At 39.5% G+C, this 17,452-nt stretch overlaps 2 protein-coding genes across 4 annotated transcripts; both read left to right on the top strand.

The window, feature by feature from the left end:
* Positions 1 to 665: 665 nt before the first annotated feature.
* LOC108148278 (protein RCC2 homolog) lies at positions 666 to 3,713 on the top strand. Of its 2 annotated transcripts, none has more exons than XM_017275248.2 (4): positions 666 to 735; positions 1,477 to 1,874; positions 1,931 to 2,512; positions 2,572 to 3,713. In XM_017275248.2, the coding sequence occupies exons 2-4, from the start codon at positions 1,530 to 1,532 to the stop codon at positions 3,106 to 3,108; spliced, it is 1,464 nt and encodes a 487-aa protein (XP_017130737.1). In that variant the 5' UTR covers positions 666 to 735; positions 1,477 to 1,529; the 3' UTR covers positions 3,109 to 3,713. The 2 variants fall into 2 exon arrangements, with proteins under 2 accessions (XP_017130737.1, XP_017130728.1); XM_017275239.2 differs by having other exon boundaries at positions 684 to 799.
* A 300-nt stretch (positions 3,714 to 4,013) lies between these two features.
* LOC108148233 (5-hydroxytryptamine receptor) lies at positions 4,014 to 17,171 on the top strand. Of its 2 annotated transcripts, none has more exons than XM_017275159.2 (5): positions 4,014 to 4,428; positions 9,419 to 10,010; positions 13,646 to 14,319; positions 15,520 to 15,773; positions 15,859 to 17,171. In XM_017275159.2, the coding sequence occupies exons 2-5, from the start codon at positions 9,546 to 9,548 to the stop codon at positions 16,110 to 16,112; spliced, it is 1,647 nt and encodes a 548-aa protein (XP_017130648.1). In that variant the 5' UTR covers positions 4,014 to 4,428; positions 9,419 to 9,545; the 3' UTR covers positions 16,113 to 17,171. The 2 variants fall into 2 exon arrangements, with proteins under 2 accessions (XP_017130648.1, XP_017130641.1); XM_017275152.2 differs by having other exon boundaries at positions 9,413 to 10,010.
* The last annotated feature ends 281 nt before the right edge of the window (positions 17,172 to 17,452 follow it).

Genomic DNA, 17,452 nt, shown 5'->3' with positions numbered 1-17,452 from the left:
ACTAGGACCTGCGTGGTTTTGGGCTATCGCCGGCTAGCTCTCTTTTCAGGGCTTGAATCCCCGAACCCTGCCCTAACACACACATAACAATGAACAACGACAAACGACATTGCTCAACACCATTGCCTGTGCGGCTACTTATACACTAGTCATCTTGCTAGACACTCCTGGTCGACTGGAGTTCATGTGCTAGTCCCGTCCTTGCCATCTGCTCAAAATAAAAAGCGTGGATTTTTAATCATTAATTTTTGGTTAGCTCCGAACAAAAAAACTCTCGGAGCGAGCAGCTTAAACGCCCTTCTTCGACTTTGACTTAATCTTTTCTGCCATTCCTTACTTCTTCTACCAACCCATGAGCCAAAACTTCGTTGTTCGGATTTCGAATAGCCAGGGTCGTTACCCGCCAACTTTGCGGGGTGGCGCACGACATGGCAGGGCTACCAACACAAGTTGGCAGGGCTTGCCGATTGCCCGAGTTGATATCGATATCTCTAAAGTGGCCATAACAACAGCTGACCGAATTTCAGTATAATTCTGCTTAATTTTCAGAAATTCAGTCGTTTCGGGAATACCCAAAATCTTTTAAGCTTACAAAATATATCAAAACTATAACAAAGAAATTATCAAAAAAATATCGATGTTTTGAATAGGGGACCGAATAAAATAAATAATTTGTAATTATCGATATTAGTTGTACTGTAAAGACGCGGTCCCACTGGCCTTCCATCTTTCGCTGTAAGCTGCGTTGTTTGTTGTTTGTAATTTAATTGCGAAAAGTAATAAAACAGTGCACAGAACTGTAAGTCATAATAATATTTTTCTTTGAATTAAAAAAAGTGCAGCCAATATTAGCAAACACCTATGTTTTGGTGAAGCCGTGTAATGTCTTAGTGTTTGTAAAGTGACGCTACCATTTAAAAGGTTATTTTTGAGCCGGCCATTCCGCCCTTGCTTTAGTTGCTGATTGTTTTTTTTTAAGTTGTGAAAGTTGCTCATCAGCTACACTAAATCTAAATCTTGTTTTATATTTTAATAACTCATTCATCGGATACGTAAAATATCCACTCTATCTGTTGGCGTCGCTTGCTGCGGCTTTCATTTTGTTTCTGTGCGAAAACCACCACACTAACACAGGAACACACAGACGTGCACGCTACACACACCACCAAACGAGCGAGAGCGGTTTGAGGCTAATCATGTGTTTATGCGAAGCTCAGTTCAGAATAATTTTAACACAATTCAATGTATTATGATTCTTTGAATTGAAATAAAATTCGCCTAAAGAACGTCCATTAAAAAGTTGGCCATTAGTCAAAGACATGATCATGCAATATAATTGATTCATTTCATGCATATTTTCGTGTCGTGCATAAACAGGGGTATATTATAGCGCAAACACTAAGCGTTACGCTCTGATGCGTGCGAATACTGGATCTGGTTTTTAGGGCCAAACTTATCTTCTCTACTCCCTTGCAGCCGCCGCGTAAACAGATCCAGTCCAGTCCCGAAGCAATCCGAGTTTTGAGAAAATGTCGGCCAAGCGCAAGGCAGGTGGCAACGGAGCCGGCCCCAACAAGCGGCGGCCGAAGAAGAAGGAGTCGGACTACGAGGACGAGTTCAGCGACGAGTCCAACGAGGACGGCGTGCACCAGCAGGCGGCGGCCGCCAACCAAATGGAGGTGCTCATCCCCCACGACGACCTTGATCCGCCCAGCAAGCTGCCTGAGGACTTGCTGGCCACGCTGGAGAAGACCCCGGGCCAGATGCTGCTCGCAGGCATGGTGACCTGGGACCTGACCGGCAAACGGGACCGCAAAAACGTTACAAAGGTCCGCCCGAACCTATACAGTTTTCACCGGTTCACGGATGAGAAGGTGAGACATCTTCCATTGCCTCCTCGAACGATTTTCAGAGTGTTTCTCTGTTGCAGTATCGCTATGTGGCCAGCGGACCAAGTGCCGCCCACACCATTGTCGTCAACATGGACCGCAAGGCACTCGGCTTCGGGCGCAATCCCAGCGGGCAGCTGGGCCTCAGCCAGGACATCAAGCTGGCGGAGAAGCCCACGCTCATTCCGGCCCTGGAGCAGCTGAACGTGGTGCAGGCAGCTGTTGGCCGGCACCACACTCTATTTCTCACCGACACGGGTACCGTGTACGCCTGCGGCGAGAACAAGTCTGGCCAGTGCGGCGTGGGCAACACCCACGCCAACATCTATTCGCCTACGCCGATCAACTACCGTGGGCCGCCCATAATCCGGATCGGGTGCGGGGCCGAGTTCTCGGTCATTCTGGACATTAAGGGAAGCCTGCACACGTTTGGGCTGCCAGAGTACGGCCAGCTGGGCCACAACACGGACGCAAAGTACTTTGTAAACGCCAACAAGCTGTCATTCCACTTCGAGACGTCGCCCAAGAAAGTGGTGCTGTACATAGAGAAAAGCAAGGAGGGCCATGTGACGCCAGTCGATGGTGTGCAGATCGTGGACTTTGCTTGCGGCAACAACCACACGGTAAGACGACATTAATTCATTGATTTGGCGGTATCTCACGGGAAACCTGTGCTTTACAGGTGGCCATCGACTCGAAGAAGCGCGTTTACAGTTGGGGCTTTGGAGGTTTTGGGCGCCTTGGTCACGCCGAGCCCAAGGACGAGATGGTACCGCGACTAATGAAGTTCTTCGATACCCAAGGAAGGGGTGGGCGCAGCGTATACTGTGGGTCTACTTTTAGTTTGATCGTCAACGAACTTGGCCTGCTCTTTCTATTTGGGCAGAATAAGAAGACTGGAGAGGCCAATATGTACCCCAAGCCAGTACAAGACCTGTCCGGCTGGAACATTACCGACATTGGCTGTGCCAACACATCGATAATGATTTCAGCCGACGACACATTGATCGCCTGGGGGGCATCGCCCACGTTCGGAGAGCTGGGCATCGGGGAGTTTCAGAAGTCGTCGACGGTGCCCAAGGAGGTCCCAAAGTTGGACAACATGAAAATACCTCAGGTGACTATGGGTTACTCGCACACGGCGTTGCTGGTGGACACCAGCCACGAGGCCACCAAGCAAAAGTACGACAAGATGCCCGAGTACACAATCGACAATTAGATGATGGGCTGGATTTTCCATAAGCAATCAAATGCTGCTACAAACAAGTATACCGCTGCCAACAACAATACTGATCCATGTAGGAAACCCTGAGAACTGATCATCGAAACTCTGCTGCTACTTATAGAAAGTGAAACTAAACAAATCCAGAAAATTGTATGCTATAAGTTAAAAGTTCATTATTACACTAAACTCGCTATCTACATACTATACAATAATCTCAAAATACGGATAGAATCTATTTGGTTTCCAAACTCTAATTTATTCTCGTAACTGATACAATTTTATCCTTAACCTTTTCCCTTTTTCTATAATTTATTGCCGCCCACCTTTAGGCTTACAGTCGATTCCACAAAATGTATGTTTACCCATTTGTAATTTTTAATTTACACGTAACAACAGTATTCTGCATTCATTTCGAACAGAGTGAACAAAAGCAAACAACAAACTATAAAACACGTAAATCTACGATCTAAGCGCATAGGTTACATATATAAAGTATACCATGGAATGAATCCAATACCAGTTGCAACTATTAACTAGTACATCATGCATTTTAATCATATACAAAAGAATATTTAAATAAAAAAGAGTGTTAGTATTTAGATTGGGACTGTCTGTTAATTTGATCCGCGTCTCTACTTCTGTGAATTGCCTTTGGACAAAGGCTCACCCTCCAAGGGATGTTTGACGGTATTCCCCGATTTCTGACCTGTGCTCACTGAGGTCCCGGTCCCAGTCCCCAGACTAACGTCCTGATGTCCTGCTGATTGAAAGCGAAAGTCAGAGTGCTGAAAGCTCCCGCGAAAAGCTCTCCCTGCTCTCTCGCACCCGACGCCTCTTGACTTCGGAGTGACACTATGCGGCCGGAGCTCCGGCGGACTTTTGCCTGGCTCAGTCTTCCGCCGTGGTCCTGTCGAGTATGTGCGCCGCCGAAGAACAGTTCCTGCACGTCGCGCCTTGAGTTTCATTTTATATTTTTTTCGTTCCCCCCGACACTCATACATCCAAACACCAACCGCACATACACTCACACACGCACGCACCTTTGACAATATCAACAAAATATTTTGAAAATGTCGACGGGCAGCATTTTATAACGAGTTTTTTACAAGAGTACGTAAGAGGAGTACGGTTCACAGGAATAAAAATAAATATTTGATTAATTAACACGACGGCGCAACAACCGATGAAGCAAAATGCTCTAACTGTAAATTACAGTGCCTTCGATAAAACAAGCAACAGCAACAACACCGCTACAACAACATTCAAGAGCAGCAGGATCAGCCACAATATATGTATTTCGTTAAGCAAAACAGGGTAGGTTGTTACGTATTCGAAGTGGGGGAATCCTTGTTTATATGTGTGCCTGTTTTAGTGTAAGTTTGTGTGCGAGAGTGTCTATGTACCGTTATTTTTGACTCTGTCATGCAGCGCGTTTTTACGGTTAGCAACTATGGTGTCGCTCCTTACGTAGCCACTACGTTGAGCCCTTGTCACATTTGAATTTGGATGTGAACCGCCATTCGACATGGAAAGTAAACAGAAAGTTTCCTGCCTGTAATCAGTTCTTCAAAATCAGCCTTAAATTAGTCCGCAATTGCACAAAAAGGTTATTAATTCCATGTATTATTTTGTTCACTGCTTAGATACAATGCCTTGTTTTTTTTTTTACCATTGTGGCGGTCACGAATAAGCCAACAAAGGAGGAGAAGCCTGGACAAGGACTCTCGACAACCCAACAACCTCTGACCATTCGCCCCCTAATACGAATATAAAAGCTGCCGAAATCAATAAGGACAGACAAAAAGCTACGGGCAGGCCTTAACGTCATCCTGCCAAAAGGAAAGTAAGGCAGTGGGATGTGTATCCAGTGCTTTGGCTTTGGCTTTGGCTTCGGCAAAGACAGGACTCCCGGCTGCATGTATCTGTGTATCTGCCTGTGCCACATTAAGTCACCTGTGGCGGACACTTTTCACATCAGCATCAACATCAATGGCAAAACTCGTCATCATCGCTCCCCCTCGCACATTGACCCTCCTTACGGCCATTCTTCCGCCTTTCCTTTTCAGCTTTTGGCCTGGCTTTTGTCACCTTTGTACTTGTTGCTGACGTTTGAGTGACGTAAATTAATATGTACATACATATACATTTAACTTTCAATAGGTTTGGTCCTCAGATCGGCGAAAAACAGAGCTCTAAATTCGAGAGCCCCGACTGAAGTACACAAATATCTCAATGATATTTTCAACCCTACAAAATATATATATATCCATGATCAGCTCCACTGCCGAGTCGATCATACAGGTCCCACAGAAACAATCGAAAAAAATAAAGGAAAACAATTTATAACTGTATTGCTTTTCAATTTATACCAATATACTTCGACTTATAGTTATGGTTTACTATCTTAAAACAACTATATCATAATACTACTATAGGGAGGATACAAAAATTCATCGGCAAATTGGCTGGCTTAATTGTTTTTATACCCTTGCAGAGGGTATTATAATTTCAGTCAGAAGTTTGCAACGCAGTGAAGGAGACGTTTCCGACCCTATAAAGTATATATATTCTTGATCAGCATCACTAGTAGAGTCGATCTAGCCATGTCCGTCTGTCCGTCCGTCTGTCCGTCTGTCCGTCCGTCTGTCCGTCCGTTTATATGCAAACTAGTCTCTCAGTTTTAAAGCTATCTGCATGAAACTTTCCCAAAAGTTGTCTTTCTATTGCAGGTATATAAGTCGGAACGAGCCGGATCGGACGACTATAACATATAGCTCCCATAGGAACAATCGGAAAAATAATTGAAAAAAAATTATAACTTTGCTGTTTTTTAATTTTTTGTTTAGTTCTTCGACATATAGCAATGGTTAAATAATTCAGAATTATGGTTTAAATTTCATCAAAATCGGACGACTATAGCATATAGCTCCCATAGGAACAATCGGAAAAATAATTGAAAAAAAATTATAACTTTGCTGTTTTTTAATTTTTTGTTTTGTTCTTCGACATAAAGCAATGGTTAAATATTTCAGAATTATGGTTAAAATTTCATCAAAATCGGAAGACTATAGCATATAGCTCCCATAGGAACAATCGGAAAAATAATTGAAAAAAAATTATAACTTTGCTGTTTTTTAATTTTTTGTTTAGTTCTTCGACATATAGCAATGGTTAAATAATTCAGAATTATGGTTTAAATTTCATCAAAATCGGACGACTATAGCATATAGCTCCCATAGGAACAATCGGAAAAATAATTGAAAAAAAATTATAACTTTGCTGTTTTTTAATTTTTTGTTTAGTTCTTCGACATATAGCAATGGTTAAATATTTCAGAATTATGGTTTAAATACGCAAGTAAATCATAATTTTAATGTTTTCAAAAATATTTAATTCTTGCGATAGCTGCAAGGGTATATGAACTTCGGCTTGCCGAAGTTTGCTTTCTTTCTTGTTAAATATACTCTCTACAAAGGGTGTACAAACTTCGACTTATCGAAGTGTTACGATTATTTCTATGCGAGTTATATGATATAGTCGTCCGATCCGACTCGCTCCGAATTACATCCTACCTGCAGTAAAAAGACAACTTTTGGGAAAGTTTCATTATAGCTTTTAAACTGAGTTTGCGTAGAAAGGGACGAAGGTTCATGGATAGATCGATATAAAATGCAAATTGTAATATTAACAGAAAACTTCAATTTCAAATCTAGCTTCCAAACGAGAACAATTAAATCCACGTTTTACCGCTTTTCTTGGTAAGCTGTTGTTTGTTTTGTTGGTAATTTTCTTGGTTTTAGTCAAACGTAACTTACCTAATTGTTCCCAATCACTTTGGCCCTATTAAAAACATATGCAAAACAAGAAAGGAAGTAAACTTCGGCAATCCGAACTTCATATACCCTTTGCAGCTATTGCAAATATTAAATATTCTTGAAAACCTTAAAATTATGATTTACTTGAAGCTATTATGATTTTCAGCTTAATTATTTGATAGTTCCTATGACAGCTACATGATATTGTTTTCCAATTTTAAAAAAATTAAAAGCGTTATTTTGAACAGTCAAATTATTAATTAATCAGAAAGAATTTATAAAAAAAAATTTTTTAAATAAAAAAGTTAAATTAAAAATAAATTTTTTTAATATTTTTATTGTTCCCAAGGGAGCTATATGATACAGTAGTCCGAAATTGATGAAATTTAAACCATAATTCTGGAATATTTAACCAATGCTTTATGTCGAAGAACTAAAAAAAAATTAAACAAGAAAGGAAGCAAACTTCGGCAAACTGAAATTCATATACCCTTGCAGCTATTGCAAAAACTAAATATTCTTGAAAACATTAAAATTATGATTTACTTGCCTATGTTTAAAAACATTGAAGCTATGATGATTTGCAGCTTAATTATTCTATAGTTCCTATGGCAGCTATACGATTGTTCCTATGGGAGCTATATGCTATAGTCGTCCGATTTTGATGAAATTTAAATCGTAATTCTGAAATATTTAGCCATTACTAAATGTCGAAGAACTAATCAAAAAAATTAAAAAACAGCAAAGCTATAATTTTTTTTATTTATTTTTCCGATTGTTTCTATGGGAGCTATATGCTATAATCGCCCGATCCGGCTCGTTCTGACTTATATACTACCTGCAAACTTCTGACTGAAATTATAATACCCTCTGCAAGATATAACAAAAACTTGATAACAACTAATAGTGTGTTTTCAGAGGAATCAACAAGAATTCATAAAAATTATTTTGAAAGTCTTTGGACCTAAAAACATAACTTTCTGTGACGCCATCTTCCGGAAAATACAATAATGCTTATAACTTGTAAAATAATGGTTAGATTTTTGAATCAGTATAACTGACCTGTACAATGACACAGAGTGCCGTGCATTCGAGGGTGTGGGCTTTAGAGTAAGCTTGGCAAATTTTGAAATTCTGAGGACCATTCAACAGACAATACTGGCGGACCTTTTATTTGTGACCGTTTTAAAACTAATGAGATAATGGCGTACAACTTACCACACTTTAAAATAATGTCCTATGTATACAGATTGCTGCCTGTGGGATTAACAACCAGCCCAAATAAAAATTAAAATTGTTAAAGTATAAGGAGTCAACGAAAGATCAGTCGGCAAAAAACCGCATAGAAACATGCGGCGAATCCGACACCCCCTGAATCTCGCTGATGGAGCAGATCACAGAAAGGAAATCTTATATTTAAAAGAAAGCTTAGATAAGGAAGACACCTCATCATGTTTTGTAAAATCTTTTTAGTTTTTGCGGTTTCAAACGTTTTTTCTATATAGAGTTTTTCGGTACTTCGTTTGTTTTTGAGCTTCACGTAAATTAAGTTACAAGCACTTCTTCTGTCTGCCTGGCCAAATTAATGAAATTATTTTTAGATTTCTTATAGTAGGGTTTCTAACTTTGCATTTAAAAAGACATTTTGCTTACTGCAATTTGCTTAGAGGAGGCTATTCTCCGAAGCAGTGTTGGTGATGCGAAACCGACACCCATAGATTACTACTTTTATGAAAGCATCAATACGATTGTTCTGGGCTTATTATCCATCATTTATCAATCACAATTTAATTCTTGTTTTGATGATTACGTAAGCACGCCAAAAACAAAGCTTTTGGCGTTTCTTTTAGAAATCTTCGTTACATCACAATTTTTGTTTTTTGGCGCCTTTTTGGTTTTTACCATTTGGGGTGTCGGTTTCGCCTCACCCTCTTCTTTAGATTTATTTGGTTTTTTCCGTCAGTCACTTTTGAAAAGTTTTTTTTTTTTTAATTTGTTTTATAAACTTTTTGAGGACAAGGGGTTTTTGGAAAGGTGGAGCTCCCGCGCTACGGCCGTGATGTATATGTATTCTTTAAATCAATGGGTAATGAAATGAAATAAAGTTAAATTCAATCTTTGACTTGGAAGCTTTCCAAATTTGTTCGTGCCTGGAAAACAGAGACGGAAACAGGCGCTTAGGAAGAACAAACCAGAAGGGCAGACCTTGGTGTTGTTTGTCGAGTGCACAAAGTGCAAGGTTGCGATGCCATTTATTCCGCTGACAAGGGGCATGAGTGGGTCTGGGTGGCGGACGGAACTTAGACGGAAGAGCATCAGCAATCTTTAAGTGCGCCTGAGTGTCAGTGTCAAGGGGGCAGAGATGTGTGGCGAAAAACTTGTGGGTGGGTGGCTGTTTAGGGGGTGAACTTGTGGCCGACAAAAATACTAATGATGGCTTTTATTCTTTGCAACCTTTTTATGTCGCACACCACATGGCGCAGCCACAGCTCTTTAGTATGAAATGAGGCGACCAGGCAAACGCGTCTCCCTCAAAGATCGCCCAAATCGAGTACGGACCAGGCCGATAGCAGGAGCATCAGAGTCGGGGACGGATTCTGCCGCGGGATCGAAATCATGAACAGGGACAATCTGCAGCAGTGGTGGGAGAACGAGAACTCCTACCGGCGCCATCATGGCCTGGATTCCGCTGAGTTGCACTTCTCCCTCCAGGAGCCAAACCAGCTGCGCTCGGACCAGGTTGCGTACGATCAGGACTTCGACTACAGCAACTTTAGCCTGGATAATCCGTACGACATGGACATGGACCCAGAGCACTCCATCTCCTCGCTAACTCTGCTGCTGCTGGCGGTCAGCTACGGCCTCGTGGTCTTTGGCGGCGTCGTGGGCAACTCTACGCTGGTGCTGACTCTCTGCTCGGCCTCCTCGGTGCGACTGCGCAACCCGCTACTCCTGGCCGTATGCATTGCCGACTTGCTGGTCACCGGCATCTCTGCCCCGGTCACGCTCCTCAATCTCGCCATGAGTCGTCGCACGCGATCGCTGCCGCTTGTGCTCTGCAAGGTCATACACTACATACAGGTGAGTTATGGTTATGCCACACAAAATTCCTCTGCTATGCACTTGGTGGTAATTTATTTTACTTTGTGATTGTAAATTAAAATCGGGGTTTTTAAATACTGTGAGCACATTTCCGACTCTATTAAGTATACATATTCATATGTTAGAATACGCCTATTCCTAATACAACAAGAAAGAAAGCAAACTTCGGCAAGCCGAAGATCATATACCCTTGCAGCTATTGCAAGAATTAAAAATTTTTGAAAACATTAAAATTATGATTTACTTTCGTATATGTTTAAAAACATTGAAGCTATGATGATTTGCAGCTCAATTATTTGATAGTTATTTTATATATTTTTATTATTTCTAAGGGAGCTATATGATATAGACGTCCGATTTTGATAAAATTTAAACCATAATTCTGAAATATTTAACCATTGCTATATGTCGAAGAACTAAACAAAAAATTAAAAAACAGAAAAGTTATAATTTTTTTTCATTTATTTTTCCGCTTGTTCCTATGGGAGCTATATGATATAGTCGTCCGACTTTGATGAAATTTAAACCGTATATCGGAAATATGTAACCATTACTAAATGTCGAAGAACTAAACAAAAAATTAAAAAACAGCAAAGTTATAATTTTTTTCATTTATTTTTCCGATTGTTCCTATGGGAGCTATATGCTATAGTCGTCCGATTTTGATGAAATTTAAACCGTAAATCGGAAATATTTAACCATTACTAAATGTCGAAGAACTAAACAAAAAATTAAAAAACAGCAAAGTTATAATTTTTTTTCATTTATTTTTCCGATTGTTCCTATGGGAGCTATATGCTATAGTCGTCCGATCCGGCTCGTTCCGACTTATATACTACCTGCAATAGAAAGACAACTTTTGGGAAAGTTTCATGCAGATAGCTTTAAAACTGAGAGACTAGTTTGCATATAAACGGACGGACAGACGGACAGACGGACATGGCTAGATCGACTCGCCTAGTGATGCTGATCAAGAATATATATACTTTATAGGGTCGGAGATGTCTCCTTCACTGCGTTGCAAACTTCTGACTGAAATTATAATACCCTCTGCAAGGGTATAAAAATATCTTTTCTAGTACTTATTGCTATATTCCAAATGCGGTATACATGGTAATATTTATACCCTTGCAGAGGGTATTATAATTTCAGTCAGAAGTTTGCAACGCAGTGAAGGAGACATCTCCGACCCTATAAAGTATATATATTCTTGATCAGCATCACTAGGCGAGTCGATCTAGCCATGTCCGTCTGTCCGTCTGTCCGTCTGTCCGTCCGTTTATATGCAAACTAGTCTCTCAGTTTTAAAGCTATCTGCATGAAACTTTCCCAGAAGTTGTCTTTCTATTGCAGGTAGTATATAAGTCGGAACGAGCCGGATCGGACGACTATAGCATACAGCTCCCATAGGAACAATCGGAAAAATAAATGAAAAAAAATTATAACTTTGCTGTTTTTTAATTTTTTGTTTAGTTCTTCGACATTTAGTAATGGTTAAATATTTCCGATTTACGGTTTAAATTTCATCAAAATCGGACGACTATAGCATATAGCTCCCATAGGAACAATCGGAAAAATAAATGAAAAAAATTATAATTTTGCTGTTTTTTAATTTTTTGTTTAGTTCTTCGAGATATAGTAATGGTTAAGTATTTCAGAATTATGTTTTAATTTTCAGCAAAATCGGACGACTATAGCATATAGCTCCCATAGAAACAATCGGAAAAATAAATGAAAAAAAAATTATAACTTTTCTGTTTTTTAATTTTTTGTTTAGTTCTTCGACATATAGCAATGTTTAATTATTTCAGAATTATGGTTTAAATTTTATCAAAATCGGACGTCTATATCATACAGCTCCCATAGAAATAATAAAAATATATAAAATAACTATCTTATAATTGAGCTGCAAATCATCATAGTTTCAATGTTTTTCAGCATATACTCAAGTAAATCATAATTTAAATATTTTCAAAAGTATTTAATTCATGCAATAGCTGCAAGGGTATATGAACTTCGGCTTGCCGAAGTTTGCTTTCTTTCTTGTTTAAGGTATAAAATATAAATCAAAAAACTTAAATCCAATCCTGAGTTTTTAATCTATAACCAAAAAAATAAACTACAATAATATACTTATATTAGTATTTATCAGCATGACTAGACGAGTTGATGTCCATGTCCGTTTATAACTGCCAGAGGAACAAGCGTGTCAAATTTGTTTGATTTGGCTGCTTTTCCATTTTAAGTTCGCGGGTTCTTGCCCTAAATTATGTTTTAAAAGTATTTTTGAACCCATTGCTTGACTTCAATTCGAGTCGGTTGACTATATCCTAAAGCTATCATATATATCTCATACTGAGCAACTGCTCGCGCAGTGTAAAAGATAATTTAAATTCGTAATTTTGTACTTGCAACTATATTTCATACCTGCAATAAGAACGATCGGGTAAAACTTAATAAATTTGTTTGTTTTCGAAAACTTTTGCGTATATCTCCCTTTTTTTTGCCTGAAACAATGATTTTCTATCATTTCGGATGCAAGGGTATTAAAACTTCGGCTTGCCGAAGCTAGCTTCCGTTCTCATTATGATTTATTTTGATCGAAAATTATTTTCTGGATTTTCGAATAAGATTTATATATTGTAATACGATTCAGAATCAAATCATAAACACCATCAATGCAAAAATTGTACTAATATTTTGAAGAGATTCAGATTACTAGCGTGACCCACGAAAAATTAGGCTAGTTTTGGTAATTTTTTTAAATGAAAGTACTCGATAAAAGGTTTTCAAATTTTTTCTACATAATAAAGTATGTTTTAAACTTCGTTTTAAGATTTTTTTTTCAAAAAAATTACGTAATAACGGTGCTATGTGGAGTCTTCGGAGTTTCCAAAAAACAAGTAATCCAACTGCTGACATGATTCCAGCCAAATGGGTAGGTGTAACAAAAAAAAAATCAAAAAAGGGTAATAATTTTAAAGTAATTCCTTTAAAATTTTTAAAAAATATAAAATGAACAAAGTTAAAATTGTCCTTTTTAAATACCAAATTGACAATTTTCATCCCTTCAAATCTAAACGCTTTTTAAAGAGTAAACTATCCAATAAACCAAAAAAAATCGATTTTTAAAAAGTATCACACTGGTAGCCCTATAAGAGATTTTGCTATTTAGCTGCGCTAATTTCAATCAAAAGTTAGCAACGCAGTTAACACACATTTCCGGCCCAATGAAGTATATATATTCTTGATCAGCAGCATTAGGAGTGTCGTCCATTGGAGCTATCTTCCTAACACTTTCTCAAAAGTTGCAGGATCCGACGACTATAACATATAGCTCCCCTAGGAACAAACAGAAAATTTAAGAAGAAAATTAAAACTTCGCAGTTTTTTGTTCAGTTATTTAAATCGGCCGACCATAACATATAGCTCCCATGGGAACAATCGGCTTGCCGAAGTTTGCTTCTTTTCCTGTTGATTAATAAACTCACTTTGCACCCACGTCTTTATTTAAATCGGAGACTATACTGTTTAAGCCAACCGAGGAGGAACAGTAATATTAATAAAGCTCAAAAAATCTATATTATACTATGCATCTCACTATTCCTCACCAGGTCATGCCCGTAGCGGCCAGCACCATCTCGTTTTTCATGCTCTCCCTGGACCGCTACGCCACCGTGAAGCATCCGAGATTGGCGCAGCTGCGCCAGCGCCGCTATTTACACGTCTCGCTGGCCCTGCTCTCCTGGCTAGCATCGGCGGCCATCAGCACTCCGTTCCTGTTCGCCTACAAGATCATCGCCAGATCGACTATGGGCAAGGGCGGTGGGGCGAGCACCACGCCGAGCCCCATCACCATCAGTTGCACCTCGGACCTGGGCGCCAATGCCATGTTCATGTCCTTCATCCTCTTCCACACGATCGCGGTGTTCGTGCTGCCGGGCGTGGGCGTGCTGCTCAACCACTACGGCGTGCGTCGCAAGCTCTGCGCCCTCTCGCTGACCGCCCGGGCTGCTCACGGGGAGCTTCCCCTGCCCATCCCCATTCTGAGGCGCCAGACCCACATGGTGATCGTTACGGGTTGCCCCAACGCCCAGCAGGCGGCCTGCGGCGGGGCCACCACGGGGGACGACACCTCGAATGGTAACGGCACGGGCACCGGCGGCGGTCCAATGGCCGTCAGTCCAGGGGACATCCAGCTGCACACTCTGCACCCACGGCAGCCGGGCTCCATCGGATCGGCCCTCGAACCTGGCTCCTACCGCTCCAGCAATCCCATATCGCCCAGGTATGCATTTAGTAGTTGCTCTAATTACAAAGGTAGACACACAATACTGAACGTTATGTTTTTCAAAATTGTAAACTTTCCATCGCGTCCCAGTTTTGAGATAATCGTGACTTTATTACCCTTACAAACTCAGCTTGTACAATACCTCAGCTAAGCAAAAATCAAGTCAAATGGAAATGATCGGACGACTATATCATATCAATATATATTATCAATTAAGCTGTCAATCCAAAAAAATTTTTGCAAAATTACATTTTTGTTTATCTACCCATCTTTTCCGATATACTGCAATTTTTTGTTTAAAAAAAATAGTTAAAATTGGGAAAACTCCTTCATAAAGCTGTCATAGGTCTAATTTAAATAATATAATGGCTCAAATAATGGCTTAAATAATATAATGGCTTCTGCGCCCTTCTCTTATATTTATAGAAATTAAAAAGAGATTTTAACGAATAGTTGTTTGTTCTTAAGGAGTTAGTTAGTTACAAGGCCGAAAAATCCGTACAAATATTTATTTGGCAAGGAGCTTAAGCTGATCTCCGGGAGCTCCTCTCAAAAAATACTTTTTGCGGTGACCACTATATCTCCAAATTGTTAAAGTAATGTTAAATCTACTAAATAATGGAAGCAATAAGCAAAATAACGTTTCGTGACAAAATGGCGGTTTCTCAAAAACAAGTTGATTTTTGTCCAACATTTTGACCTTAAATTACCAATAAAAAATATATTTATCGGTGAGAAATAACTTCGATTAATTACTAGAAATTTATTTAAGAAGCTCGTGTAAAAATTTGAGACTAATTTGAGGCGTTTAGCCGTATTTGAGTTATGTTGATTTGACTTTGAAAACACAATTTTCAGGAAAACGCGATTAAACTTGTACTTGTATTTTCAAACACTTTGAAACGACTATTAAAATGAAAGTGTAACTTCGAATTTTCACCGGAAAAAAAAATTATTTTTTTTAAATCTAACCGTTTATAAGTTGAAATTATTTGTTCTTGTTTCAAAGATTAAAGGAAATATTTGCGTTAAGAGTTACGGAAATGAAACTTAAGACTGTAGTTATGTTATTATTATTATTACATCTCAATGTGAAAAATGTATGTTTGCGTTAATTACAAAAACACTGATATATTTAACAAGGTGTTAGTAGTTTTGAGTTCTCAGAATAAGTTAATTAAAATTAAATCTATTCAGGGCCATGAGGGAGATTCGCGCCCACTCGCAGCGACAGCGCATCAACCGGTCGGGAAAGGGACCTGCGACTCCCGGAATACCATTACCTCAGACCTCCACACTTCGGTCGCGCCGGCACCTGGCCAACATGCTAATTGCCTCGGCAGTTATCTTTATAGCCTGCTGGGCACCTCACGTCTTCTGCATCTTCTACAAGAACTTGGGCAGCAAGCAGCACTGCAGCCAGACCTCCGTCTACTTCAGCCTCCTGTTAGGTGAGTTCGATGCCGAGGGCACTACAACCAGTCACTGACACTGACCAACTGAGCAAGTGACCAACTGACCAACGCACTCTTTTAGGCTACTTCTACTCTGCCATCAGTCCGGTGATCTACTGGGCGCTCAACCACAACTCGCTTCGACAATCTCCCTGCGCGCCCATCATCCGCCTGCGCTCCATGCAGAACTTCCTGAGGTCGCGCTTCCGGACCCACACCGCCCCGCCGCCCCCCTCGTCGACCAACGAGGCGGCCTTGGGGGCCTTCAACCCCAAGCTGATCAAGCTGACACCGAAACAGTATAGAGCTCAGGCCTCTTCGCATTATCTCTACTAGTGTGATACTAAACTAAACTTGATATACATATATACACATTTATATACACGCATATATGATATATTTTTTACCTTCGCCCTCCCCAAGTCCCTGACTTTCTAATACCGAACTCCGAACCCTGACCCCTGACCCCGGGCCTCAAACTTAAACCAACCTCCCAACCGAACGGAACTATCTAGATGTTTTTCAAAAGCTCTAAGCAACTAGTTGGCGTTACCTTCTGCAGAATTCAAAATATATACACAATACATATAGAATACAGTCTACCGAACATACATAGCAGTGTTAGTTGACGCTTATTTACACGATGTTGTGCGCCTGATGCTATTCAATAAACGGAACCGAATCCTGTCGCAACTCTTGCCTACAACGAGAAAAATCTATTGATGAAAAACAAGCGAAATAAATGAAAATACAAAACTCTTCTAGTGACTTGTTCGAAATGTTGTTTAGTCTTTTAAGCTGAAATATTGTACTATGTTCCTTCTCATAGATAAGCAATATGTGAACGCTTTGAGCCAAGTTAAACAAACGAAAAACGAATCAAACTAAAAACGATCTAAAACTTTTAAACGAATTAAACCTAAACTCGAATACATACCTAAAAAAACCATAAATAATTATATACGAGTAAATACAAAAAATGAATAAGAATAATAATGAATGTGTATGTGAGCAAAACAAAGGGATAAAATCTAGTATTGTATACATATTCTTCGACTTAATTCTTTATACACTTTTTCTAAATATTTTTAATATCGTTCAGTAAACTGAACAAGGTGTATAGTGAAATTCAAGCTGCAGAATGTAAGAACCACCCAAAGGATCAAACTCTGATCGGGTTTCATTTTACTGATTTCAGTGACAACCTTATACTAATTTTCTAGACTTTAATATACACATGCTCCCTGTGGGCAACCATCTGTTAACAGCCTTTATGTTTTTAGTTCAAAAATGATAGTACTATCTTTTAAACCATCTGCTATCGCCTTGGAATTAGTGGCTATAAACCTTAAGAAAACTTTAAATAATCATCGTTTTGTACTTTACAAAATCGTCATCGAAAAAAAAAAAAACAAACTATATAAAAACTCTAGTAATTGTTTTATTCTATGTGGTTAATGTTGACTTAATGTTGATTTTAACTTCTTAAGTAATTGAAATCCTATGAGAATTGGGCGGTACTCTAGCTGTTGTTTTATAAAACTTTGCTTCGCCAGTCGAACCTATTGATGATTCCGGAATATTGCGATGCCACGAAATAATGTGAGTTTATACCCGCTCAATGCGGGGAGCAGTCTAGATTCACGCTTTCCACCAAAACACCAGGCGCTTGGTTA

Source organism: Drosophila elegans, unplaced genomic scaffold (genome assembly GCF_018152505.1).
Source record: "Drosophila elegans isolate 14027-0461.03 unplaced genomic scaffold, ASM1815250v1 contig_397, whole genome shotgun sequence".
NCBI classification, from domain to species: Eukaryota; Metazoa; Arthropoda; class Insecta; order Diptera; family Drosophilidae; genus Drosophila; species Drosophila elegans.
The sequence above is the reverse complement of the archived record's forward strand: the minus strand, read 5'-3'. Positions and strand labels throughout refer to the sequence as shown.